The 27,986-nt window shown below is 45.6% G+C and overlaps 1 protein-coding gene across 3 annotated transcripts; it reads right to left on the minus strand.

Annotated features, from left to right (window-relative positions):
* Positions 1-880: 880 nt before the first annotated feature.
* Positions 881-27,585, minus strand: IDS (iduronate 2-sulfatase). Of its 3 annotated transcripts, none has more exons than XM_011971252.1 (9): positions 27,032-27,585; positions 26,178-26,314; positions 25,334-25,467; positions 22,905-22,993; positions 20,102-20,302; positions 18,344-18,514; positions 12,391-12,517; positions 9,058-9,231; positions 881-5,330 (listed from the first exon to the last, which is right to left on the minus strand). In XM_011971252.1, the coding sequence occupies exons 2-9, from the start codon at positions 26,189-26,191 to the stop codon at positions 4,858-4,860; spliced, it is 1,383 nt and encodes a 460-aa protein (XP_011826642.1). In that variant the 5' UTR covers positions 26,192-26,314; positions 27,032-27,585; the 3' UTR covers positions 881-4,857. The 3 variants fall into 3 exon arrangements, with proteins under 3 accessions (XP_011826642.1, XP_011826641.1, XP_011826643.1); XM_011971251.1 differs by having other exon boundaries at positions 25,334-25,511; XM_011971253.1 differs by lacking the exons at positions 881-5,330; positions 9,058-9,231 and adding an exon at positions 9,261-9,446 and having other exon boundaries at positions 25,334-25,511.
* Between the last annotated feature and the right edge of the window lie 401 nt (positions 27,586-27,986).

The raw sequence follows: 27,986 nt of genomic DNA on the forward strand, positions 1-27,986 counted from the left end.
CTGAGTGCAGTGGGGCTGATGGCAGGTTCCACCACAACGGACTATCCCTAAGGCCCCAAGGGACAACCCGGGTTCTACCTTAATCCCAGATCCCAGGCCAGAACTCAAGAGATTCCTCTGAAGAGCTATAATCTCCAGGATGAACTTGGGAAAGGAAAAGGGGCTGAGCCTCTCTTTGGGAGTTTATACCCAAAGCCCTTCACACAGTGAGGTATGGACAGCTTGGGAACCTGACAGGTGGTGAAAGATTGGGCAGAGAGGGAAGAGTCAGTTTCCCTCTGCAGCCAGGGTTAGGCTGCTCCAGAGTTACCTTGGTTACCTCCCAGCACAAAGCCCAACATTTTAAGTGATTAAAGATTAATGTAGGTTGGGTGTATACCCAAAACAATTAAGAGCAGGGACTCGAACAGATACTTGTACATCCTTGTTGACAGCAACATTATTGCAATAGCCAAAAGGCAGAAATGACCCAAGTGGCCATTGGTGGATGAATGGATAAGCAGAAAGTGGTACATACATTTCAGTACAAAAAATAGTAATAATGAAGCAGGGCTGTGCAGCCATTACAGCTGCTAACCAAGAACTGTCAATGACATAAAAAACCAAGCAAACATTTTATTAGATCAAAAAAAACAAGATATAGATTATACGTGGTAGACTGCAGCTATGTAAAGCTAAATATGTCCACATCTGCATATATGTCTTTAGGCAGGTAAAAGAGTGAAGGGAAATATACAAATGTCAGCAGTGGCTATGTCTCAAATGGTGGGCTTCTTTTCATCTCCAGTCTTCACATATTCCAGATTTTATGTAATGAGCATATATTACTCTGATAATGGGGTGGAGAGACACAGTAAGCATAAAACCAAACCACAAACAATGCAAAGGAAAATGAGTATTTATTCAATCTCCGGATTGGGGAGGGGTCTATGTGTTTAACAGGAAAAGACACAGAAAAAAACTATCACACAGGAAAAGATAAATATGTTTGATTACTTTAAAAGGTGAAACCCATAACCAAAATTTAAAGGCAAATTAACACAAGTGGAAATACAAATGCCCAACTATCGCACAAAGAGAACCACGATCAAGGTCACTAACAAGCAAAGAATTTTAAGCTTTTTGTTTGTTTGTTTGTTTTGAGACGGAGTCTCGCTCTGTCACCCAGGCTGGAGTGTAGTGGCGCGATCTTGGCTCACTACAAGCTCTGCCTCCCGGGTTCATTTCATTCTCCTGCCTCAGCCTCCCGAGTAGCTGGGACTACAGGTGCCCGCTACCACACCCGGCTAATTTTTGTATTTTTAGTAGAGACGGGATGTCACCATCTTGGCCAGGCTGGTCTTGAACTCCTGACCTCGTGATCCACCCGCCTCGGCCTCCCAAAGTGCTGGGATTACAGGCGTGAGCCACCGCGCCCGGCCAGAATTCAAAGTTAAAACAGGTTACCACTTTCACCTGTTACCATCAGGCTGCTTATTTTTAGGTTTTTTATTTGTATGCATGTTTACTTTATGTTTCAGTTTACTACCCCCTAAGGCAGCAGGAGAGCAGGAAGAGAAGCAAAAGAGAGATGTTTTTGACAACTTGGCACTGACAGACTATCCTAAGGGAATAATTTGAAATACATAAAAACATTTTATTCACAAAATTGGTCATCACAGCATTATTTACAATACTGAAAATCTGGAAATAACCTAAATTTCTAACAATTGAAAGAAGGTTAAGTAAATTATAAGACTATGCAATAAAATATATTACCAGCAATACAAAGTATCTTTGTGAAAATCTGTAATAACCACACATAATACTTAGTAAAAAAAAGAACATAAATTGCATGATAAAGAACACAATATGACCACAACAATGCAAAAAATTCACACCCCCAAAAAGGACAAGATATTATCTGGCAATTTTGCAGTAAACTACTCATGTATTTGTGCTGCATTTCTAATTTTTCCATAGCTGACACATCAATTTTATAATTAGGAAAAAAATACCTTTTTAAAGTAAAGCAAACACAAGATTCTTTAGCAATGTTCATTCCATCCCACAATAGAGTCTAGAGAGTCACAAAAACCTCAGCCTCCTTCAGGAGAGGGGGGGAGCTTGGTAGTGAAAAATGGTCATGAATGAATGGGTGAAGAGAGGGAGGGGACAACCTAGTAGGAGGGAGGTAGGGATAGGCAAGGGAAAGGTGGGGACCAGTAGTCATACTGGTCAGCCAAGGAAAGGGGCATTGTGGAGTCAGGGAAGACTCTGACTGCTCAACAGAGGTCTGTCTAGACCCAGTAGTAGGCACTGGCGGTGTTATCAAAGGACAGGGTCAAAGAGAGATTTTAGGAAGACACATGGATTATTTTAGGGACAGGGGAGGAAGGAGGAGGGGTGGAGAAACTACTTGGAAAGAAAGGGAGAAGGACTGAGAAGATGGCAATGAGAGTGGGGAAGAAGGGGCTGATCGCATTCGTGACCTCACGACCAAACATACTTTGCTCATCTCCAGATAAGTCTTGGTGGGGTAATGCAGGGCAAAGAAACAGCTCGTAAGAGGAACCTGCCAACATCCAACAAATTCAGTTCAAATCCACAGAAAATCTAGGAGTCTCCAAAGAAAATCACAGTCTCGCTGTGTCGCCGAGGCTGGAGTACAGTGGCACGATCTTCGTTCACTGCAACCTCCGTCTCCCAATTCAAGCGATTCTCGTGCCTTGGCTTCCTGAGAAGCTGGGATTACAGGCATGTGCCACCACACCTGGCTAACTTTTGTTATTTTTAGTAGAGACGGGGTTTCACCATGTTGGCCAGGCTGGTCTTGAACTCCTGGCCTCAAGTGATCCACCTGTCTCGGCCTCCCAAAGTGCTGGGATTACAGGCGTGAGCCACCATGCCCGGCCTCTAACGCACTGGGTTTTAACAAGCCCCTCAGGTAGTTGTGATGTTCCCTCGTGTTTGTGAGCCACTGAATGAGAGTCATTCAAAATGTCTAGAATCACTAGTTCTGCTGTCAGCTAAACCATATGAAAGAACCCCTGCTCAAGTGAAATAAGAGATTTCTACAAGTAAAGTGACTGGAGGACCACTAATAAGTCATGTCCAGCTTAGTGGGGTTGGGGAAAGGTTATATGAAGCAACAAAGATATGGTTTCTCTAGGCCAAGTCAAGGTAAAGAACTGTGGAGTAGGCGATAAAGCCAAATGCACTGAACTATGTCATAAGGAATTTACAGGCTGTATTGTAAAAGTCACAGTGAACGTGATGACAGCAACAATGAGGATGAAGAACAGTGAAGAAAAAGCTGAGGGAAACCATTGACCAAAGAAAGCCGAGGCTCAAGAGAGAGACGAGCTTCAGGATCAGGAGATGAACAGGGCTCTTCAGTCACAGAGAAATCGTTGTTGCCAGAACAGTCAGTAACTTAACTGCTTAAAAGATCATCATGCTACCATATATACCTCTATTGTAGGCTAATTAATTTTAAAAATCTGTCTAAAATTTACTGATTTTAATATAATATCTTGTCATTTTTGGTAACAATACACTGCAGTAACTTAATGTACTTTGCTGTATTTTGTTTCACAAACATTTACCTTGAAACACTGGAGACTTTGTAAAGAGACAATTACTAAAAATTACTCCTTCACTACAGGACATTAGATATTTAACATTTATTTAGAAAGCTGCTGACACTTCTGATGACTACTGATAACTGATAAGATTCAACATGTTATGAATATGAGTTGTAAATATTCCATCCCTTTTGAGATTATATACACTAAGCTTTTTACTGCCACTGGCCTTTCTGGATACTTTCATATTTAAAGAATACAGAACCACATTCTGAGAGATTGACAATGACCTAATATTACACTAATGAAGTCTTCACAGTCCTCAAAATAATTTAGAATTTAATGTTTCAATAAGCAATTAAAATGGAATATTTTGTGCCTCCTGAATAAACATGTCTGCAACCAACCATCCCTAAAGAAGGATACTAATATATTTTGAGTGATTCAATCCATCCATGGATATAATTACATCTTTAAATGTTTTCCAGTGTGAATAAGTCTTCTAATAGATGGTCATTGAGTTCAAGGGTCATATTATTTGTTAACAAATTATTATTTGGGCCAGAAAGTATCTGAAAAAAGTTTAACCAAATTTCCTACACACCTCATATCTCTAATTTGTTGAGCATTATTTATTATTTGATGTAAAAAGTCTACATTAATTACTTCATACATATTTTATCGTGAGATTTTGAAATCCCATGGTCTTAGAAACAAAAATAAAAGATAGATTTTAAGACACCGGCTTCTGGTATTTTTTTTAACTTTAGATTTGAAAAAGAAACATGGATTACATGTTAACATAATATTTTGAATATATAGGGCTACATAAGATACATTATTAAATTATAAACAAAATAATCAGGAATTTAGTGTGGTGCCTAGTTTGATATATGGTTACTTTTTAAAATGCACTAAATTCCACAAATAATGAAAGTATTCTTTGTGTATAATGTTATGTTTGGTTATTATGTATGGTCTTCGTATCCGAAGGTATGACATAATTTGTGTTTGTTTGCTTTGTATTTATTCAGTAAATAAGCTGTAACTGTTTTAAAAAGAGGGAAATTTTTTTAAAACTGGTCCAATTACCAATTATAAATTAATAAAGACTAAACGAAAAGGGTTGGCTCTTACATATTCTCAGGCCAAATTGTTGATGCATGTTTGGATTAACCAGCCCTCAGGCTGCTTCCAATATTATGGGTAATCACAAAACAACCAGCTCTGACTCCTCCTCTCACCAGCTGGAAGGGAGCACATTACATTTGCCATCCACGGTTGGCAAAACTCAAGGCATCAACAACTGGAAAAGATCTCCACCTTGGGAATCATTATACATATTATGATCCTGCAATGGGTCAGAATCCACAAAATACAGTTCCCCTGCATGGATGTCAGAAAAGTTAGCCAGAAATTCATCAGGATTGAAGCCAACCCACACAGTATACCTATAGTCTATGGTGCGTATGGAATAGCCCATGATCTTTATATCTTTTAAACTCGGCTTGTCAGAATTCCACTGAGGGAAATCTGCAGGCCGGGGATACTGGCTATAGGCAATCAGTTCACGGGGATTACCAGGGAGGTATGGATCCTCTTCCAAGTCACGGAATCGAAAATGCTTCAGAAGGTTCTTGCCTTCTCTGCACAGCTCAACGTGAAATGAAGGAACGGGGCAGCGAGGTGGAACCTGCAGTCCTGCAAGTCCAGCCAGCGTGGGAAAAAGAGACACAAGTTCCACAAGGTCCATGGATTGCCTGCCTGAAACAGGAAGCAACAGAGCAGAATGGGTTACATTATAAAAGCCTGCCATGGCCAGGCAGGATCAGTAAAGGAACCTGTCTGGGCTCCATGTTTTCTTTTTTTAATTTACAACATTTATCTTTAACAACAGACGTTTAGAAACACCACCTCAGCACCTCACCCTGCATTAATTACTCATCCAATCAAATAGCAGGATGCAAAATTAAGAGTCCCACCAGCCTGTTGGCACTTTTTAAAACAACCTGAATTTTGGAACCACCAATGTAATAACTGACTCAGACAAGGATCATCAATTAAGGCTAAAACCACTAGGTAAAAAAAGTCTGTTGAGGAACAGGATATTCTGAGTCCCACAGGATCACCCCACACATTACCCCCTTCTGGATGTCTGCATTAGAGTTATATTTTCATTTTATTACTGTCATATACACACACCATAACATTTACCATCGTAACAACTTTTCAGTGTACAGTTCAGTGGAATTAAGTACATTTACACTGTTGGGCCATCATTACCACCACCCATCTCCAGAACTCCTCTTAATTTACACAACTGAAACTCTGTCCCCATTAAATAACAACTCCCCTTTCTCCATCTTCACCCAGCAAGTGGAAACCACCATTCTACTTTCTATGTCTATGAACTGGACTGCTCTAGAAACCTCATAGGAGTGGGATCATACAGTATTTGTCCTTTTGTGACTGGCTTATTTCACTTAGCATAATGTCCTCAAGGTTCATCCATGATGTAGCATGTGTCAGTTTCCTTCCTTTTTAAGGCTGAATAATATTCCATTGTATGGACAGACCACATTTTGTCTATTCTTCTGTCAATAGACATCTGAGTTGCTTCCACTTTCTGGTTACTGTGAATAGTGCTGCTATGAACATTAATGTACAACCTTTGATTGAATACCTGTTTTCAGCTCTGTGGATATATACCTAGGAGTGGAACTTCTGGGCCATAGAGTAATTCTATGTTTAACTCTGAGGATCCACCAAATTATTTTCCACAGTGGCTGTACCATTTTACATTCTTACCAGCAATGCACAAGTGTTCCAATTTCTCCATATAATCACTAACAGTCTTAACACTTGTTTCGTTTGTTTGTTTGTTTGTTTGTTTGTTTGTTTAGACGGAGTCTAGCTCTGTCTCCAGGATGGAGTTCAGTGGCGCAATCTCGACTCACCGCAACCTCTGCCTCCTAGGTTCAAGCGATTCTCCTGCCTCAGCCTCCCAAGTACCTGGAATTACAGGCATGTGCCACCACGCCCAGCTAATTTTTGTATTTTTAGTAGAGATCGGGTTTCACCTTGTTGGCCAGGATGGTCTTGATCTCCTGACCTCGTGATCCACCCACCTTGGCCTCCCAAAGTGCTGGGATTACAGGCGTGAGTCACCACACCCGGCCTTTCACAGCTTTTTGTTGTTGTTGTTTTTTATTAATAGCCATCCTAGTGGGTATGAAGTAGTATTTCATTGTGGTTCACCCATATTTAAAGTCTAAATATTGTACTTTATATTGATTCCTGTTAAAATTGATCTTGGATTTGCACTATCATGCTGGCCCTTCTGGATCTTTAAGATAGTGCTTTATCATGCTTGATTTCATTTTCTAGACACTTAATTTGTAAGTAAAATAAAAAGAAAACAAGAAAGTTGAAAAGGGTACCTTTACAATGGCAAGATCTGGCTGATGCCTAGCTCTTTAACTGAGTGATCAAACTTACAATACTAGTAACATTGGCCATGAAGTGCACCCCCCTACCCCCAAATGTGACACAATGGGAGAATACAACAGCCCATGTAGCACACGTGTCAAGAATGTTACCCTGAATGTAGTCATGTGGAAACAATCAGACAAATCCAGGCTGTGGGACACTGTATAGGACAACTGGCCTGGATACTTATAAAAAGATGAGGTCAGGGAGATAATGGGGCCAGAACATGTAAGGCCACTGTGACGACTTTTACTCAGATCAAGAAGGGTACATAAGAGCCTCCTGTGCCGGGCTGTGACATGACTTGACTTGGGTTTTAGTGAGATCACTGTGGCTGCTCTGAGGAGGAAAACCTCCAAGGGATCCAGGACACAAGCAAGGAGACCATTTAGCAAGCTGTTGCAGTACTTCAGCACAAGATAGCAGCAGTCTGGGGGTCCAAGGCAGTGGCAGGGGAAGTGGTGGGAAGTGGTACACAGAGTCTGAATGGAGTGTGACAGGCTTGCTCATAGACTGAGTATTGCATATGGAGTAAGAGAAAAACCGGGGTTGAGATTATTCCATGATTTTTTGGCATGAGTGACTATTTTCATTTCTTGAGGACAAGAAGAGTGCTGAAGGAAAAGCTGAAGATGAAAGATGTGAAGTCCAGCTTTGGATATGTTAGGCTGGCTAAGTGGTAAAGACTGTTGGAAACAAAAGCCTGAAGTTCAGGGAAAAGACACAACTAGAGATAAAATTTGGAAATAAACTGAAAGGCAGTGCAGTTACATCCATTTCTAAATTGCTGAACACTTCCCAACGAAAGTTTCAGAAAAGATTCTCAACCAATCAGAAGATCTTTCCCAGCAAACAAAGGGCTAAAATCATGCCTTGAAACTGTTTAACCTTTCTATCAATGACATGAAAGAAGACAGGGCATGCAGTGCACAAAAATCAAATGTGTAAAAAATAAAATTGGGTAGTATAAAGCAAACTCGGAAAGATCCAGAAAGGCCAGAATGATGGTCCAGAACCAGACAAATTTAAACAGGAATCAACATACAGTACAAGATTTAGATATTAAGGATGGATTAAATGCATAAGTCCAGAAAGGGGGCAATCTGGTTTAGCATAGTTCATAGAAGAGGTGCTCCAAAAACAGCGAACATCATACGCCATTTCAGAGACAGTATACAACCTGTCTCTGAAATGCACTGGGCAGATCGAGTCAGGATAGAACTCACAAGAACCCACACAGGTTGCCCACACATCCAGGAGGGGTATCTGGTCCAACTGGTATTCTGGAAGTGCTTTCTCAAACTGAAACATTTTGGAAGACAGAGACCAGAACAACCACAGGTCTAAACACTACCTTGTGACGAATGGTTGAAGGACTGGGGATTTCAGCCTAGAGAAGAGAAGGTATTGGTGGAGTGATAGGGTGGGAGGCATCACTGCTGTTTTCAAAGTCTTTAAGGACTGGTACATGGAAGTCAAAGTAAACTTGGCTCTTCACTGCTGGGGAGGGCAGAGTAGAATCACCTGGTAGATTTTACAGATCTAGTGGTTCACTAGATTGATGAGCTGTCAAAATGGAAAATGTACCCCCTACAAAGGAGGCTGAGTCCCTACCAAAAGGGTGCATTGAGGGAAAGGATTCTACTCATCTGTTACGGGGGCAGCCTCTTCCTCTAAGCTCTGGAGCAGGCTCTTGTAGAATGTACCACAGCCCTCCTCATCTTGGGGATGCACCTGTTCCTTTGTCCATCATCACCCCACAAGGCTCCTTGTGGACAGGGACCATACTTGTCAGTTCAGGTTCTGTCACTCTTTCCCTGCCCAGAGTATGGGAGATGCTCAGGAAGCATGTGCTGACCACAAAATGTTGAGAAGAAATTCCAACACAAGGCAGGAAGCAGGGTCTGTGTAACCTCCAAAGCCTATGACTCAATAAAGTGGTTCACATATAAACTAAAGGTGATCTTATTGTCAAGCAATATCATTTCAGCATATTTTATACCTGGTTCCATCAACTCTGAGGCGGAATCAAAAGGGTCAAGGTAAGGGAAAAGCTTCTCGCCTGCCTCCGGAAGTGAAGCCGTCCTTCCAGGAACATAGAACATCAGGGGAACATGGGTAGCAACATCAAAATTGCTGTATTTGGCCCATTCTCCATGTTCACCTAGAGCCCACCCTAGTTCATAAAAAGCACAGAATGACAGAAAATGAATAATCATCATACCACAGCTTGTTTAGTTTAGACACCATTTCATTTCCTGTTGTAAAAACCAGAGAAAGTAGAAACTCATCACCTAGAAGAAAAATTTTCACTTGGAATTACCACAGAAAGGGTGATTTCAACTGAATGCTGCTGTACTCAAAATCAGTTATCTGTCCTCATGAGGAAACCTTTAAAAAAGAAAAAATAATGAAATTTCCAAACTCAAATATCTTAACAAACTACTAGCAACATATACCTAACGTAGGGCTCTGTGGTGGTTCCCACATATGCATTCCTCCCCTGCTAAGACACACTCCCCCTTGACAGAGTGGGAACCCTGAAAGCTGTAGTGTCACCACTGCCCTGTCCTGTACCTACCTATCTTTTGACTCATTTCCTCCAGGCTCAGGTTTTCAGTTTTGGGTGTGTGCCACCTAAAACTGAGCTGTGGAACTGCAGCACAATCATCAAATTCAAAAAAGGCAAGGACATCTTGCTCAGATTTTAAGATACACCATAGATGGAGTAAACTAAAACCTTTGATTCCAGATCCTTAACCCCGATTAAAAACAACACAACCCTTCATGCCTATTTAAAACGTCCCTTGCAAAAGATGGTTTGAATATTCCAAGTTGGAAATACCCAGTCTTTTTAAGTTACAGCACCCTTTTTGATACAAAAAATGGGCATGACAGAAATTGTATAGTGAGTAGTGTTATAAAAATAACCAAACACACCAAAAGCTGCCACGGGTAAATTTGAGAAAGTGCTGAAATACACCACACAGCGTGAGACCTTGCTGGCTCTGTCTAACAGATGACGCTGGGGCTGCAAATGGTGTCCCAGCCTTCCAGCGTCTGTGGTCTCCAGAACAGGGCTGAAACCTGTTCTGCGCTGACACTGCTCTCCTAAGAAGACCCCAAGTTGAGAGGAGCCTCTTACCCACTCATCTATAATCAAAGCAGACTTGATGCCCATCAGAGTTGCCCAGTGATTCTGGTGAGCCCTTCCTCCCTCTGGCTGTGAGTACTGGGGAGCATGGTGGGGACTTTCAGATAGCTCGGTGGAGCGCAGAAAGAGAGGGAGTTCCCCCTGACTCCTGCCCCAGTCGGTCAGCCCCGTGGGCCGAGGGGTAGCCCCACTGCTCAACCTCTCCACTCTCTTGGGGAGGATGAGGCAGCCTTGACCCACGAGGGCTGATGAATGCGTCGGTTATCGGCAGGCTCCTTGGCCACCAGCTTGGAGATCACGTTGTCCCTTTTAGATTCAGTGTGGCGGGAATCTAAAAGGTTGAGGATGGAGAAGCCTGCAGGATGGCAAAGTGAGGGACCCCGGCAGTGGGACCTCAGGAATCCACCCCTGAAACTCTGACTGGGGTGCCCGTGGAGGCCCTGAAGGTACAGCAGTCAGGCGCTCTGTGGCATTCTGAATACTGGCACGCAGCCTTCGGCCTCTGCCAGCTTTTGTGAGCTGCCCTGCACCAGGCAGAGGTGGCCCCCAGGCCTGGCACAGGGTCTGACACATGGCACATGCTATAGAAATAACTGTGGACTGCCTGACTGCAAGATCTCATTGAACGTCTGGTGCCGGGCCTCAGCCTGTGCTGCTGCAGCCAGGAGCAAATACAGGGAAGTCCGGCTAAGGAGAACACATGCCTGTGTGGGCCCCAAGGATCCGTCTCAAGATCAGGAGGAACAAGAGACCAGTGACCTTGACAGGCAGCTCAGGAGGTTTCTGGCTCCTGCTCCAGAGGCCCAAGATGAGGACGTGGCAACACAGGGAGGCCCAGGGAATGATGAGCTCAGGGACACCTGTTAAACTGCACTTTCCCATGCCCAGACCTGCAAGTTCCTGAGACCAGTTGCAGCAACCAGCATGTTTTACTAGCTCCCAGACGGTTCTAATGGAGAATGTCCCAGGAGGGTACTCTTAGATGGGCTATTTGTAATCTACGGCAGCTGCCTCACAACAAAGAGTGTGTTCATGGAGAAAAGGAAACTGGGCACTGAGGGGTCAGAAGCAGATGGCAGATCATTGGGAATATGTGAAAAATTATGGCACCTCCATATATAATATTACAGACCTTTCTAAGGGAAAAAGCAGGCTTCTGAGAAATGACCCAGAGATTGTCTATGATATTAAGTGTACAAAACCAGGGAACGTTAACAGTACACACAGAACAAGCAATCACATCTTGTGACATACATGTTACAAACATACACATGTATATCCCTTTGTGCATATGTGCACAACTGATGGCTGGCAGATGGATCCCTAATCCATTAGCACCTGTTAGCCCTGAGCAGGTGGGAGAAAAGGGCAGGATGTTCTGGCCCTGAATTATATGCTCTGTATCCTTTTTTCTCTTTACGATAAGCACAGGTTATGATTTACTATTATCCTATTTCATATTTGATGATATAAATTATTTTCCTTTTTCTAAGTATATCAGTATTATGGTTATATTTCAAAAGAGGCAATATTTTTCAGAGATAGTGATCAGAAAACAGAACCATCTGGGATTTGCTTCAAAACAATTCGGAGATGGGGGAGTGGGTGAGTGGGAAACGGGGGGAGCTGCTGTTTTATTCCCTGCTCTTGGAATGTTGAAGAATTAAAAAAATGCTTTTAAAAAGATAGTTTCATTTTTGGAAAAGTAGGAACGAGCCTTAAAGGAGATAAAGACTTGAAAATCCCAGGCTCTCAGCAGAGAAGACAGCGGGGATAGGGGTGGGAGGGCTGGAGCCAGGCCTGAAGAGCTTGCTGGGCTCTGCCAGGATTGTTCTGGATCCTCTCCACCCAAACTAAAAGACCTCCAACCCTCCAGTTAAAAATGGGGGTTACAAGAGCTCTGCCACACAAATGGAGGGTTCCTGCTGCATTCACCAAGAAAAAAAAAAAAGTTGCTACAAGACCCTCCCCCACCCACCCACACCTATCCGTCAAGCATCTAAGATAGAGGTCTCAGGACTAACAAGTTGATCATAAAAATACCCCAGGATCCCAGACTCAAGGCACCACTGGTTCACAAAAGAGAACAAACCCATGTTTATGTCAATGGCAATTTTGCAAAGCATGTTTCACAGGAAAGTTCAGATGTTTTGACTCACCAGGGAATTTCAAAATGCTTACCATGATCCGAGGTAAATGCAACAATGGTGCTGTTGGCCAGCTGAAGATCGTCCAAAGCACTCAAGAGGCGGCCAACCTGTGTATCCAAATATGACACAGAGGCGAAGTAGCTCTGGCGGATTTTCCGCTGCAAATTAATAAACATAATAATGAGAGCGACTGCAATTTAAATTGCCATGGCATACAGAGATAATGCTTGCCTGAGTATCTCTCCCAATCCCAACCCCTTAGTTGATGCCCTTAATGATTTTCTCAGCCAAAATGTAACACTCCTTTTCCTACCGTCTGCACCACTTCACCCACAGAGTCACAGCAAAATCTGTAGGTCTACAAATAAGATACATTTCTAAGCAAATCAGATTTCACTTTAGGGCACAGATCACAGTGGATGAATGTGTCACCTACTGCTCCTTTCTGTCTCCCTCACATATTCTGATGGGTTCCAAGAGATGAACATGTACACAGAAACTGATCCTACAGTCCCTTGAAACACAGGCCCACACATGCTCTGATAAAGGTCACAAAGATACAATTCAGTTCTGTTCATTTCCTGTGGCTGCCATAACAAAATATCACAAATTGGGTGGCTTAAAACAACAGATATGTATTGTCTCCTAGCTCTGGAGGCTAGAAGTCCAAGATCAAGGTGTTGGGAGGGCCATTCTCTCCCTGAAGGCTCTAAGTAGAAGAATCTTGCCTCTCCCTAGCTGCTGATGGTGGCGGTCAGTCCCTGGCATCCCTCAGTTTGCAGCTGCATCACTGTGTCTCCATCTTCATGTGTTCTTCCAGTGTATCGCTCTCCCCTCTTCTTAAAGGACACTGATCATATTGGATCAGGAGCCCACCTTACTCCAATATGACCTGACCTTAACTAATTACATCTGCAATAAACCTATTTCCAAATATGGTTACATTCTGTGGTACTAGGGGTTTAGGACTTCAACAGCTCTTTTCAGGGAAAAAAATTCATAACTTAACACATAACAACAACCCTGACTGAGCCTTTCCCTCTGAGCACTTTCTAACCCAACAGCAGATTACAACTGCATATTTTCATGGACCATGGCCGTTACATGGAGCTCATTTCTAACAAACTGTCAGCAGGCAGAAGAGCAAGGGAGAGACCAGAGAGCAGCACGTCCTTCACAGTCCCTGAACCCAAGAGGGGCTTTGGGAACAGCCAGATCATACCCTGAAGTAAATGAGCCACCGGCCCCTCCTGGGCTCTCATCCCCAGCCTGGTTCACAAATGCTAAGAACAAAGATTAATCCTCCACCCCAAAGAGGGGTGAGAAGAAAGCCATGACTTCTCAGACCAGTCCCTGACTTATCATCTGGACCCACCAGCTTCTTCTTATCACTGCCAGGGTGAGGACAATCATAAGATTCACCCGTTCTCACTTGCAGTCAAGAGAAAAGATATACATCCAACTTTCTAGCAGGATTATGTTGAACCCTGGCCTACTTATACTTTCTGGTAGATGAAGTCTTCAGCCTGAAACGTGTGGAACTTTGGTCCTCCTGGGGAAGAAAGACACCTGTCAGGATGGCTGTGTCCTATACAAAAGTATTCCTTCCTTCCTATGCTAGCCCCTGGATGTAAGGCAATAAGCAGACAAGGTCCTCAACCTTGATGAACCACCCCATCCAGTGAGGACACAATCACGGAGACAAGAAAATGTTTAATTATCAGTGAGGCCTGCCGGGTCTGTCCTGCAGACCCTGGCCTATGGAGGAAATGAGTACTCAGACACAGGTATGCAGTGTAAGAGCAGCTAGGTGACTGCCTAGCTCTAGTGGCGAGACAGCAGCCCCGAGAAGCTGGAGCTGCTTGCTTTTACTCAGTGCAGGCACAATGCCAAAAACCTGGAGCCAACCTGTAGGTAATTAACATTTATTGTTCTCCTTCCAGGGAACCTCACATGCACAGATGATCAAAAGTCAGCTCCTGGTCAACATAAGTAAACAAGACTGTTTAAGATAAATTCCCCCACACTCCCTTGTACCTACGCCTTGCCCTCTGCCTCAGGGTTATAGAATAGCTGCCTTCAGCTATTCTCCCCTGGGGCTCTGCAGAAACTTCTGACCTTTCAGAAGGTTTGTATCCTTTCCCTATAGTTTTTCCCACCACTCTGACCGATCCCCCACAGAGGTCCAGGGGTGACACAGGGGAATAAGCCCTCAAGTCTGCCTGGGAGATTCAGGGAAGGCTTCACAGAGGAGTTAGAATTTGACAAGAAGCGCCTGCAGTCAGACAAATGGGGCTCGGATGCTCCAAGCAGGGGCTGCAGGGCACGGAACAGTGTGGAGTTGTGACAGAGTAGGTTGTGTGTGGGGCCAATAAAAGGCTCATGTGACTGGAGAATCAAATGGGAGGGCAGAGGGGTGACTGGAAAGTTAGGTCTGGGCCAGATAATATGGACCTGGTGGGTCTATCCAGGGAGTGGAGACTCCAAGTTCTAGGTCAATGGAGTCACTGAGGTCTTTCAAGGCGAGAAATTGACATGATCTGGGCTGCAAGTTATTAAGAGTCATGTTGCAACAGGACACAGACACAGATTCCAGAGGCTTTAGACAAAATGGTACTAGGCCACTGCTGGGTACATAAGAGGTGCTCACCACACTTGCTGAATGAACAAAACAAAGCAAGGCCCACTAAAGTGGTCCAGAACAATGTGATGAAGGATCTAGAGGACCATGTGGATGTGAGAGGAATTTAGGGGCATCAAGTAGACATGGGGGCAGGGAGCAGAGCAGGAGGAGGTGTTGAGGAACCCCAGGGTGACTCCAGGTTTCACATTCAGCTGGTGGCATAATTCGCTGGCATGTGGGGGCAGGCGGTGCAAGAGGAGGAGGAGGAGGAAGGAGTTCCAAAAGGGGTGGAGCTGGCCAGTGAGGAAGCGACACGGAGCTCAAGGAAGGTCAGGACCCACACAGATGGATTTTATTGGCCACCAAGGTCAGTGCTGAGGTGAAAGTTTAGTGGGTTGGGGAGGTGGAAGCCTGCGTAGAGGACAGAGAAGAACAAATAGACAATGAGGCCACAGACATAGCCAGAACAGCCCAGTGTGCAGTCGTTCTGCCTTGGAGGTCAGGTGAGGGAGTGGAAAGCAGAAACAGGCAGGGGCAAGGGGGCTGGCACTTTTGCAGCTGAGAGGGATGAGAGCAGATGGAGAGGCTGCAGGGAAGGTGAGTGAGAAGGAAGACCTTGCTCTTTTTGCTTGCAGACGTGGGAAGCAGGGACAGTGGTGGGGAGTCGAGGGAAGAGGCCTCGAGCCCAGAACATGCAAACACAAAATTCCAGATCTCAGTGACGGAGATTATTAATAGAGCCCATTCAACAAGTACACACTAGGTGATATCTGATCCTCTGAATGGCACATTAAGGACTCCAAGACTCAGAAGGGTTAGTTAACTTGCCCAGAGTCACACAGTTGATAAGGGGCACAGCCAGAATGTGTACCCACATCCACCCCATCCGATCCCCTACCTCTGCCTATCCACCAGCCTCCATTTCTACAAGAGGAAAGGTGCTGTCCACTGAGAAATGGGGCACAGGGGTGGCAAAGGCCTGGAGGGGAGCAGTGAAGGGGAGTAGGGAAGAGGTCATACAAACAGAGCAGCTGCAGAGGACAAGTGAGGTGAGCTGAGCAGAGAGCTTGCCTGGGCTGCTGGGGCTGGAGGCGGGGTATCTGAGGGCCTCCTGCTTCGTGGGGGCGTGGATTTTCTCCAGCAGCTTTCAGGACTTGGACTGGAGAGCAGAGGGTGTGGTTGGACTGTCTGACGATAAGGGTATTGCAGGAGGGGCAAGGATAAATGGACAAGTATGGTGAGCTAAGCAGCTGGGAAGAACAGTAGTCACCTACCACCAGGCCTTAGCTATTTAGGAAAGCAACAAAGCCAACAGGCCCTGGACACAAGGGGGAGATAGAAATGCATATTCTGGCAATCCCCGTGAGGGGGAGCAAGGGAGGTGCTAGAAGAGGTTGTGGTCAGTGTGGTGACTCAGAAGCAGCAGGCAACAAACTCCTGAGTGTGGCCCCTGAGGTCACTGGCTCATGTGGAGCTGAGTTAGAGGGCTGGAGCTGAAGAGAGCCCAGAGCTCAAGAGTGCAGTGAGATGGGCGTGGATGCGGACATCCATAGCTGCAAGAGGACAGTGAACAGGTCCAAGTTCAAGCGGAATACAGGGCTGGGACCAGCATGTGCATGCATCAGGGAGGCCCTCTGAGTCATGCTGTCCACTGTGCCTAAGGAGGGGACTAACAGAACTTGAAGGAGACCGCTCTGTGCAGCCGAAACGGTCCTAGATACTTCTACATGCTCTCTTTGATTCTTGCTGAAAATCTCTAAAGTAGGTGTTATCATGGAAAAATCTTACCTACCTTGTTTCAATTTTATAGAGAAGAAAACTCAGGGAGGCTCAGGGAGGTAACATGACTTGACAGAGGTTAGGCAGCTGGTATGGGGTAGAACATGAATTTGAACCCACACTGCTGGGAACCAACAGATCCAACCATGGGGCTTTGGAGTTACAGTCCCTGGGGATCAATCGGCTCCACCTAGCACTAATTTTGTGCTGTCAGACAAGTCAGCACACCTCTCATGCCTTGAGTTTCCTCACCTAGACAACAGAGAGCAGGTACCTCACTAAGTCCCCATGAGGACTAAAGGTAATACCACACATGAATCAGCGCCCTTCCTGGCACACAGTCCATTTTGAAGGGTCGTTTTAAGTGACCGTCACTAATAAAGCATCCAGGTGCAGCCTCAGGGCCAGTTCAAGCCACTTCATCATCAGTAGCCCAGAAACACAAAATTAGAAAAAAAACAGATGGATGCATTGCTTTCCAAACTCTCAGTGAAACCAGAATCAAATGGATTTGAGGAATGCACACCTCTCACCACCCACACTCTTGTTGTGCAATCTCAGGGGCCAAGTAAGTTTGGATAGCAAGGGATATCTGTATACGGTGGTTTTATTGTGTTTGTTTTAAACAATACACTACAGCAGAGACTCTCAAACTTCTGATGAATCGAATCACCTGGTGTGCTTCTGTTTTTTTTTTGTTTTGTTTTTTGTTTTTTTAAAGAAATATCGGTTGTCAGGTCAGGTTCCACCTCCAGCTTCCAACTGTGTAAATCTGAGTGGGCCAAGACTTTGCATTCCCAACAAGCACTCCCAGAAATTCTAAGGCAGGTAGTCCAGGACGCATACTTTGAAAACCCTGCCATCTTCCATTCACTATAGCTTGCCTGCCACAGCATTCATGTGGTAAGAGAAGGGCACGGTTCTGTGTGGAATATTCCAGAAAGAGCATTAGTCAATGTGTATTCTGCTCTCCAGGGAGAAAAGGTGATTGATGAGTCAGTGTGAGGATTCTAATTATGTGGTTGCTCTGCCCCTAAATCATGGCAAAGGAATGCCAGACATCACAACTGGATGGCACTGGTGGATGGTGTCCCAGTTCCCTCTGCACCAAGGTCCTGCTCACCAAGCCACCCCCTGAGAGTGACAGCTAGCCAGGGTGGGCTTTTCCCACAAAGGGAACCTGCAAGTACCAGCAAACCAAGCATTCTGGGCTGCTCGGGAGTTGCTCATCACTCTACAATTAATGAGCTATCACCTAAATTAAACAGTATCCCCCTTGGTTAGGAATGGTCACCCAGGCTGCTTCCCCACCCGTGTCCACAAGCAACAAGTCACCAACTCTCTGGATATTCCCTTCTTTAGAAGGTAAGACACTGGCTGGGAGAGTTCTGATCCACGCAACACTGCCTGTGTCCTAAATACCTATAGGACACCTCCACCCCAGCTCTTTGCCCGATAACTCACACAAAGAAAGCTCTTAATAAGACATTATAGATGGAGTTGTGTCTACTGAGAAGAGTGGTTTCACCTATGACACTATGTCATCAGTGTCCAATACATCCTCCAACTATGTCCTTGATACCTGAAACTCCACAGGAATTGGGCCATATGGCACACTGATGTTTAAGGCTTGGACATCTTCCCGTTGCCTGATGTCCATCCAGGGGTTGTACGCCACAGGGGGTAGGCCATCAGGGACCTCGGAATCGGGGGCCAAGGTGATGTTCTCCAAGGGATACAACTTCTGAAATTCCTTGGGGAAAAACACAAAGCCACAAAGTTGTCACTGTTTTAGCAAAAGCACAAGGTTGTGGCTCTACTAGTATCTATGCTGCCTTTTCTCTAAGCCTGTGATGCATTTGCATGGTGGCTCACTAGCATTTCCCATGTGCTCATCCCTGACCTGGAAGTCCAGCCTTAAGTTACTCTCATGAGATGCCAATGGCAATGAAATCATACGACTTCTGTTTCCTACAAACTGAGCAGCAACAGCTCTCTTCCTTCATACAAACAGATGCCCTTCTGTTCCTGTCCCCACCTCCTGCCTGGCTAGAAAAGTGTCATGAGGTGTTGGGTTCCCAAAATCACCCTCAGGTTCAATAATTCACTAGGGGAACTCATAGGATTCAGCATTTAGTCTCACTCACAGCTATGATTTATTACAGTAAAACACACTCAGCAAAGAAAAAAGGACATGAGACAAAGTCTAGAGGAAACTAGGCACAAGCTTCAAGTCCTCTTCCAGGGAAGTCACATAGGATACACTTACTTCTCCCAGCAATGAGCTGTGTGATAATACATGTGAAATGCTGCTAACTAGGCAAGCTCATTGAAGCCTCATTATCCAGTTTTTATTTGGGGCTGGTCAGGTAGGCATTGTCTGTCTGAAACATACCAAAATGCCAGACTCCCAGAAAAAAAAAAAAAACAGGGGTTCATCATCAACCACAATGTTTGTCTAAACAGTTTAAGCATAGTAAGTCAATTCTGGGAGTAGTGGGAACACTCTGGAAATCAAAGTTCCCAGATGCCAGCCAAGGGCTAGACTTATAAGCAGGCCTTTCAAAGAATCACAGCCAGGTCAGCTTTGTTAACTGTTGTCTGCAAAGAGGCAGGAGAGGTGAACCTCACAGCCTTCTTCTATCAAGGGGGCTGACAGCTCCTACTAGGAAGGCAAGATCCCCTGGGCCAATCAAAGCAAGATACCTGCAGCATCAAAAAGCATACCGCTGGTCTCTACTCTCATTACATGTGAGGGGCATTCTCTGCAAAGTCAAAAGGATGGGATACTCAGGCCCTCATAAAACATGATAGGGAAAAATGGAAAAGGATTCTAAAACAGAAAAGACTACATGCTCTAAATGACATACAAGCAAGTACAGGAGTTGAGGTTCCAAGAAGCAATGCAGTGCTTTGTGTTTACACGATCTAACCTGACAGGCTCGGGGGAACAGGCAGTTTTTAAAGAGGGCTTCATATTCCCTGGGGCTGTTCTGCAAGGGCCATCCCTTATTACAGGCCTTGGCAGCCAGCTCTGATTCACTTCTCTGTGGTGATCTCGCCATCCAACCCAACATGCGCTTGATAAGTTCAAGGAAAGGAAATCAAATCCTCCAGTGGAGGGAAGTGGAAAGCCAAGCATTTCTTACAAGACTCTTACATGTTCTTGGCCTTGGCCTCTAAATCCCATCTTCACTCCACTGAGGACACGAGTGCCCATCAGGCATCCATGATGCCTGGGGATGGCAGGATGTGGCCACCTTCCCTGTGCAAATCCCTCCCTCAACAAACAACACAGCTGTGGTGGCTGTGCTGGATCAGCCTTCAACCAGCTCTTCACCTTGGGGTATCTGAAGGGGATGTGTGGCTTATGATACCCAACGGCCAGGAAGAAAGGACTGGCTGACGTTTTCATCTTTTCCAACAACTGTATGGCTTGCTCAGTGCTCTGTTTGTCAGGCAAGGTGCCCTCGGGCACATCCACCACATCCACAGGGCAAAGCAGGTTGGCATGGAGTTCTCCGTCTGGCCCTCGACATGTCTTTCAAAACAAAATATATAACATCAGCTTTTTAAGTGCAAGAAATGGAAGCCATGAAGGCTACACACACAGATTTAATGTTCACATAATCAGCCCTTCATGTGTTATTCAGACTGAACAGAGACATCAGAAGTAGAATTAAAACAGAAAAGTGTTTCTTGTTTTCCAGGCAGGGGCCAGAAATCCACTAGCACTTAGTTTCTTGCCACTAATACTCTTTCTCCATATCATAACTAATTAAAAGAAACCCCAGTAGACTACTAAAAAAAATCAATCTCTAATTCAACAATAAAAAAATGCCAATTAAAAATGGGCAAAGGATTTGGATAGACATTTCTCCAAAGATGATATACAAATGGCCAACTGAACATGGAAATGTGGTTAACATCATTAGTCATTACGGAAATGCAAATCAAAACCACTTCACACCCAATAGGGTGGTTATAATTTTTTAAGATGGAAAATAACAAGTGTTGATGAGGATGCAGAAAAATTAGAACCCTCTCACATTGCTGGTGGGAATGTAAAATAGTGCAGTCACTTTGAAAACCAGTCTGGCAATTCCTTAAACAGTTAAACATAGTTATTATACTGAAGAAAACGAAAAATATATGACCATAAGAACACTTGTACAAAAATGTCAAAGGCAGCACTATTTCTAATAGTCAAAAGTAGAAACAACCAAATATCCATCAAGTGATGAATTGATAAACAAAATGTGGTACAACAGACAATTATGTGGCCATAAAAAGGAATGAAAGGCTGGGTGCGGTGGCTCACACCTCTAATCCCAGCACTTTAGGAGGTGAGTGGATTGCCTGAGGTCAGGAGTTCGAGACCAGCCTGGCCAACCTGGTGAAACCCCGTCTCTACTGAAAATACAAGCATTAGCTGGGTGTCGTGGCGGGCACCTGTAATCCCAGCTCTCGGAAGGTTGAGGCAGGAGAATCATCGCTTGAACCTGGGAGGTGGAGGTTGCAGTGAGCTGAGATAGCACCATTGCACTCCAGCCTGGGTGACAAGCGTGAAACTCTGTCTCAGAAAAAAAAGAGGAATGAAGTACTAATTTATACTGTTATGTGGTTGAACCTCAAAAACAGAATTCTAAGTGAAAGAAGCCAGAAACAAATGGCTACATAGTGTATGACTCTATTTATACCAAATGGACAAAATACACAAATCCATGGAGACCAAAAATAGTTCAGTTGTTGTCCCAGGCTGGGTGCTGAGACAAAATGAGGAACAACTGGTAATGGGTACATGGTTTCTTTTGAGAGTGATAAAAATGGTCTAAGATCGATTTGGTGTAGCTGCACAACTCTGTGAGTATACTAAAAACCATTAAATTGTATACTTTAAAAGAGAGAGCATTATGGTATATGAACTCTATTTTAATTAAAAAATTAAAAAGAAAAAAAAAATTTCAAATTACAAAGACAGGTTAAGGCTTGTAAATGACAGGGTCCCAGTCAACTTGAGAAGGTGACAGTCCATGGAATTTCCAGATCTTCAGCTACACTAGGCACAGAATGAAACCTCCTGCTTTATTTCCCAAAGTAGACATGTTGGCCGTGAGACCAAAGTTAGTTTTGACCATGATGTGTATATCACAAAGACCAAGGGGCTGTGTTAGCTGCTGTTCCATCTCAAAGAGTGTTGCTGCCTTTTCACAGCCCTGCCTTGCTCACCCCACCCTTGGGCAGGACAGCCCAGCACCCGCCTCAGACCACTTGTTCATCATCTATATATACGCAATTTGCAGCACTCGAGGGAGATTTAGTGTTGTCAGACCCGCCACTTTGAGAAGAAATGGGTAAGGGGGCAGTTAGGGCAGGGACCTGGCCTTCGTAAGTGAGGCCACTAAAAAGGAGCAAGATGGCTTCAGGGAATTAAGATGGGATCTTCCCTATTCAAGTCACAAGCCAAAGGCCAGAGCTCACAGTTTTCACTGTATTCTGAAATGGAAAGCTGTCAGGAATTTAGAACAATACCTTCCACCTCACCTCCAAACCCTCACCCTTCCCAACATGTTTACTAAAACCTCAGAGGTACATTTCATTTCTCAGTTCCCCAGTTGGTTTTCTGAGTTTCTTTAAATGTGGGTTTTAGTTTCATTTATATATTTGGGTTTCCTCTAAACCAAGATTTTCTTTGTAGGTTACTTTTTTTCATAATGCTCTAAAAATTTAAAACCCCTATCAGATGTCTCAGCTGCTGAACATACACATTAGGTCTGAGACAGATACACGGCATGCCTCTCTCCCATTCTGGGCTAAGGCTCCTGGAGCTCAGCCTCTTTTCTCCCTCCCACGTCTCAGCATCTCCTAGTCTCATCCAGAGTGAGCATTGGGGAGCTATTCAATGATTCTGATACGTTAGAGCCCAAGGTTTTAGAACAAGTAGCACCCACCAGCTTCTAGAATGAAGCCACTGCTCCTGTCGGGCCTAATGCTGAACTTACTTCTGTCAAGACATTATCACAAATGAAACCCACAACTTTGCGGTATATAACCAGCTTCACAGAACATGCCGTATACCCAGTAGTTTATGTGACAAAGGAAAAAGTGGTTCCTCTTCAGAAATGTCCCTCTCACAGCCTTACCTTAGTGTTTTCATACTTCTCAGAGGAAGGATGATAAGGTGGAAAAGACCAGCTATATGGAGAATCATCGGTATGGTTAGAAGTTATCCCTTGAAAAAAAAAAAAAAAAAGTTGTTAAAAAAAAAAAAAAAAAGTTGTTAAAACATGACAAAAAAGTTGTTAAAACATGACATAAAAAAAAAGTTGTTAAAACACTCCCCATAACTAAAACTCTGTAAACAAAAGGGCAAGTGGAACCTCTCTTCTTCGGGGCTGTTTCCTCATCTATAAAAGTCCCCTCTAAAGTCAAACTCTCTAGTTCCTATTTGAGAACTGAGCATCTGACTTCCTGGTCCCTAAGCCCTAATGATTTGTGATAGGCTCTGTGGAAGGGACCCACAAAGACAAGAACAGTCAGCTCCTTAGAGCCCATGCTGAAACCTATCTCTCACCCTATGAAGGAGGCAGTAGAGGCATCAGCACCACCAGGGAGTTGATGGGGGCAGGAAGGGGAGGCTCAGGGAAGGTATGTGCCTTATCCGATGCTAACCAGATATTAGATAAGGCAGCCAGGACTCAAAACCATGTTTTAGAACTCCAAGTTCAAGTGCTCATTCATGAAGCAGAAACCCACCCTTAAGCTTAGTAGTTTTATAGTTTATTTGGGAAGACAATATAGTAGTACTGGAAACCAAGGAAGGACTGCCAGCTTTCAGAAGCATCGAAGAGCCAAGTGGGGGATCCTCCAAGCACAGAGGTTATTGTGAGTCAGGTGAGGACTAGCAGGGAGGACTTCTAGAAGCCAGTAAGGCCTGTGAGGGATCTGAAGGGAAGCGCTGCCTATAGTGGTTAGCCAGGAGTGGAGGGGATCACAGGCAGAACCTCGCGAGAAAGCATCAGCAACAGTCACACAGTAGGACTCCAACAGGGAGCACCAGAAGAGGCAGGAATGCAGAGAAAGAGGGCAGCGGGTGGAGGACCTATGAACACAGCAAGCACTGTGGAAAGAGCACACAGGAGGCCAACCACCACAGGTCCAAATCCGGATGCTGCCTCTTAGCATCCCTGCAACCTCTGGCAAGCTACTTGACTCCCATGAGCCCCCATGTCTTCCTTGGGAAATGACGATGATGATAAAAACCCACCTCGCTTGCTGTTGGGAGGATTAAAGGAGTGGCCAGCATGGTAAACGGTACATACCTGGCACTCAGTGGTGGCTACTGTCATCTTGAAGCAGGCCCAATGCTAACAGAAAAAGGTCTTGAGAACAAAGACTCAGCTGAAAAATGTGTTCCCACAAGGGCTGCCAGAAAAGGTTTATTCTCTGGGAAGGACATGGCGCTTAGAGCCTGATGCCAAAATCGAATCATCAGGAGGGAGGAAGTCAAGCAACATCACTCAGTCCTTGCCTGGCTTCCCCTCCCAAAGCACAATCTCCACCCTCTGCTGTGTTTCCTCCTGTCTCCAAAATCATCACTTCCCTGCAGCTGCATTCAGGCAAGGGGTGTGGTAATGAGAACAACAAACTGCAGAAAGTTCTCCTGACACTGGGCTTTTGCCTGTGCAATATGATTCGCGACAGGTTCACCTCTGAAACTGGCCTGACTTGGTAGAGTTGAATGTTACTCTCAACCTGGGCTGACCAGCCTGACCAGCTGGGTTCCTGCAGAAGGCTGCCAGGCCTGCCAGTGTAACCACTGAGCAAAGGGAAAGAGACTGAAAACATTCAAGCCGTCATTCCCAAATGATAAGCATTATTGTCCCTATGGTGCTCTTGTCTTCCAATACTTTTTTCTCCATTTTTCTCAAATACTCATGCATTACTTCTATAAATAAAAAGTTTTAAAGTTTGTTTGCTTTTCACTATCCCCATATTGGCATTAAAGAGAGCCAGTTTATCACGCAGCATTTGAGGTAAGGAATGTCCATCTCTGGCACCCTATAGTTCCTGGGTACCAGATTATACTCATCTTTCTGACTTAATTTCCAGAGTGGGTAGCAGCCCCCACCTAAGCACAGCCCCCTCACTGGGCAATCAGTTAGCAACAGCAATGCTGGCCACATGGGAGGCCCTCAGGTGTCCTCAACCCACCCCTAGGTTTACTGACAGGTACCCTGCAGGGAGGAGGGTGGGGCCCCGAGCTGGACTTCACCCAACATTGCCACCTCCTCAACCCGTGTCCTGCCTACCACCCAAGGAGCTGAAGGACCCAACGGCACACCCTCAGTGGTTTCTGAAAGGTAGCAAAGCTCTTTCTACCCTTTTCCACTTTGGGTGAGAACATGTAGCTGGGTTGACAAGTTGGTTTTTCAGAAAGGAAGCACTGAATAGTGAGGCACTCGCCCAGCCAGAAGAGCGATCTGCAAAGGCAGCCCCATCCCCAGGACGGGATTGCTGGATTCAGATACCACAAACCAAGAGAACCCAGACTCTGAACATGGAGCAGTACCAGGGTGAAAGACTTTTCCCACCGACATGGTCACATAGCCGTTCTCCTTGAAGTACTGGGGGATGGTGGAGAAGTTTCCAGCGTGCACCCTCCAGTAGGAGTTGAAGTCGTACAGGCGGGTGGTGTCAGGTCTCCTGCCAGTGAGGAAAGAAACGCGGCTCGGGGCGCACACTGCTTGCTGTTAGGGAGCAGAAGCAGAGGTAAATGTCCTCACAGCAAAACATGTCTGCTATCTCTTAGGTAACCAAGCAACTGCCCTCCTGACGCCCCTAGCAAACAGCTTGGTAGCTGAGTCATGCAGAGCTCAAACCAGACACTGGGATTTGGGCATCACCTAGGCAACAGACAGCTTCCCGGAGAGAGAAAGGGAAGCAATCAGCCCCTGAAATCAGCAGATGCTTATCTCCTCCTACGCAATGGCCTCCCCAGGCACGCAGAGCTGCCAGTGTTGCTGGGGGCAGAGCCATGAGGGGGTTCAGGGAACAGAGCCACCCTGACTAGCTCTTACCTGAGGCCCAGTCTGCAGACCTGTGGGTGCCCTTCTGCAGTACCCCTTCCTTCTGAGCAGCAGGCAAGCCCCCGTTCTGGGAGAAAGCTGCCCAGGGCTGCCGTGAGCACATTAGGTCCAGGGCAGACCTTCCACCCAAGGAGAAGGCCACCCTTGAAGGTCAAGCTTTCCCATGAGTAGAAAGCCAGATTTTCTCCACTACCATTTTCTAGACTGCTTCCCTCTAACAAGATGTCCTGCACAATCTGCGCCATCTGACAATAGCTGAAGCTCACCGACCCCAACCCTCAGTGCCCGAGGAGGCACACACCCACAGCTAGAGGTTCCCAGACATACCTGCGCAAAGGCATTCTGGAAGAGGAGGCTGTGGGATGCCAATTGGTCAATATTTGGGGACCTCACCAGCTTATCCCCATAACAGCCCAGGGAGGGGCGCAGGTCATCCACGATGATGAGAAGAATGTTCAGAGCATCTACACAGGAGGGAGGGGCTTTGGTGAGGTAACCTGCACTGACACTGAACCCTCCCTCATGGTAGGTGCTAGGTTACTAAGAGGCCCAAGGCTGGACCCTGCACCTTAGCAGCCCAGGCAGGGAGGGAGCTGTGCCTCAGCAAGGGTGGGAGTGGGGCTCAAGGAGGAAGCCTGAGTCCTGGGTGGCAGGGTTAGGCTTTGGTAATGGCCTCAAACCTGGGTGAGGAAGCGAGATAGTGAGTGAAAGACGGTGGAAAGGAAAGATGAATTTAGGAAAAAAAGAGAATGATGTATGGAGGAAAGGACAGATGGTTGGATGGAGGAAGATAAGGAGGAAAAGATGCATAGTTGAAGGGAAGAAAGGATAGAGAGAAGGAAAGAAGGAGAGAGACAGAAATATGAATAGATAGAAGGTAAAAGGGACGGATGGACTAATGGAGGGAGGAAAGGAAGGGTGAAGATGGATGGAGATGGGAAAGATGGGGGAAAAAAGGAAGAGAAGCAGAGGGATAGGAGGAGGATGGATGAATAGAAGGAAGGAGGGAAGGGAGGGATGAAGGGAGGGTAGGAAGGAGTAAAAAATGGAGGAAGGGAACGAATGATGGATGGATGAAAGAAGGAATGGTAGGAGAGAGGGAGAATAAAAACAATGGATATAAACAAAGGAGGAAGGAGAGGAGAGAGGAGGGGAGACGGCAGGGAGGGCGTGGGCGGCACCTGTGGTCGAGTTGGCCTGCGTCTCGCATCCGAGAGCGACGCAGACGGAGCTCAGGACCAGACCCAGCCAGAGAAAGCCTCGGCCGGACCCGGGCGTCGGCATTTCGGCTTCGACGCGGCCGCTCCGGAGCGGCGGTGACAGGCTGCAGCAGGTGGCGCAGTTAGCAGCAGCCGCCGCAGCCACAGAGGCCTCCTCGTCGGGAACCCATGAAGACTGCGCAACACAGCCGCCGCCCGGGCCCGGAGGCCCGGGCGCTGGCCACGGCGCGACTGCGTCTGTGCGACTCTTCCCTGCGTCCCTCCCTTTGGGGACGGGTTCTAGAGGTGCGCGTCATCCTGCGGCAGTAGGCGTGGCCGAGAAACAGGCGCAGAGCCGGGGCGGGCCAGCTGCTTTGCAAGCTTCGCAGACCCAGCGGCCCGCAGGCCCCTAGGTGTAGAACTGCTAGGGGTATTGCGATTCAACCACTGCCCTTAACAACTAGCAGTTACCCATCTATTTTGCCTTTGCTTGTGCTATGCCTTTCACCTGTAAGCCCTGCCCCTCCTTGTTATCTTTATAAAAGACACACTTCTTGTAATCCAGCCTCAATGCCATTCTCCTTCCATGAGGACTTTTGAGAAAGTCCCTTCCTCCATCTAAAAGGACTCCCTTTCCTATTCATTTCTTCAACTAATTCTTAAGTATCGCAAATATGTATACCAGGCGCTGTTGTTGGTACTGGGGCTCTATGTCCCTGCCTTGGTGGAGCTTAAAACTATAGACAGACAGACAGACAGATAGATTAGATAGATAGATAGATAGATAGATAGATAGATAGATAGATAGATAGATAGATAGATAGATAGATAGTCAGTCAGTCGGTGGGCATACCCGGTCTGGAGAAAAATAAAGCGTGGGTGCGGGGCATGCTTGTTATTTTCTATGGGGTGGCCAGGCAGGGCCTCACTAGTGAAG

This window comes from Mandrillus leucophaeus, unplaced genomic scaffold, assembly GCF_000951045.1.
Source record: "Mandrillus leucophaeus isolate KB7577 unplaced genomic scaffold, Mleu.le_1.0 Scaffold994, whole genome shotgun sequence".
In the NCBI taxonomy this organism is placed as follows: domain Eukaryota; kingdom Metazoa; phylum Chordata; class Mammalia; order Primates; family Cercopithecidae; genus Mandrillus; species Mandrillus leucophaeus.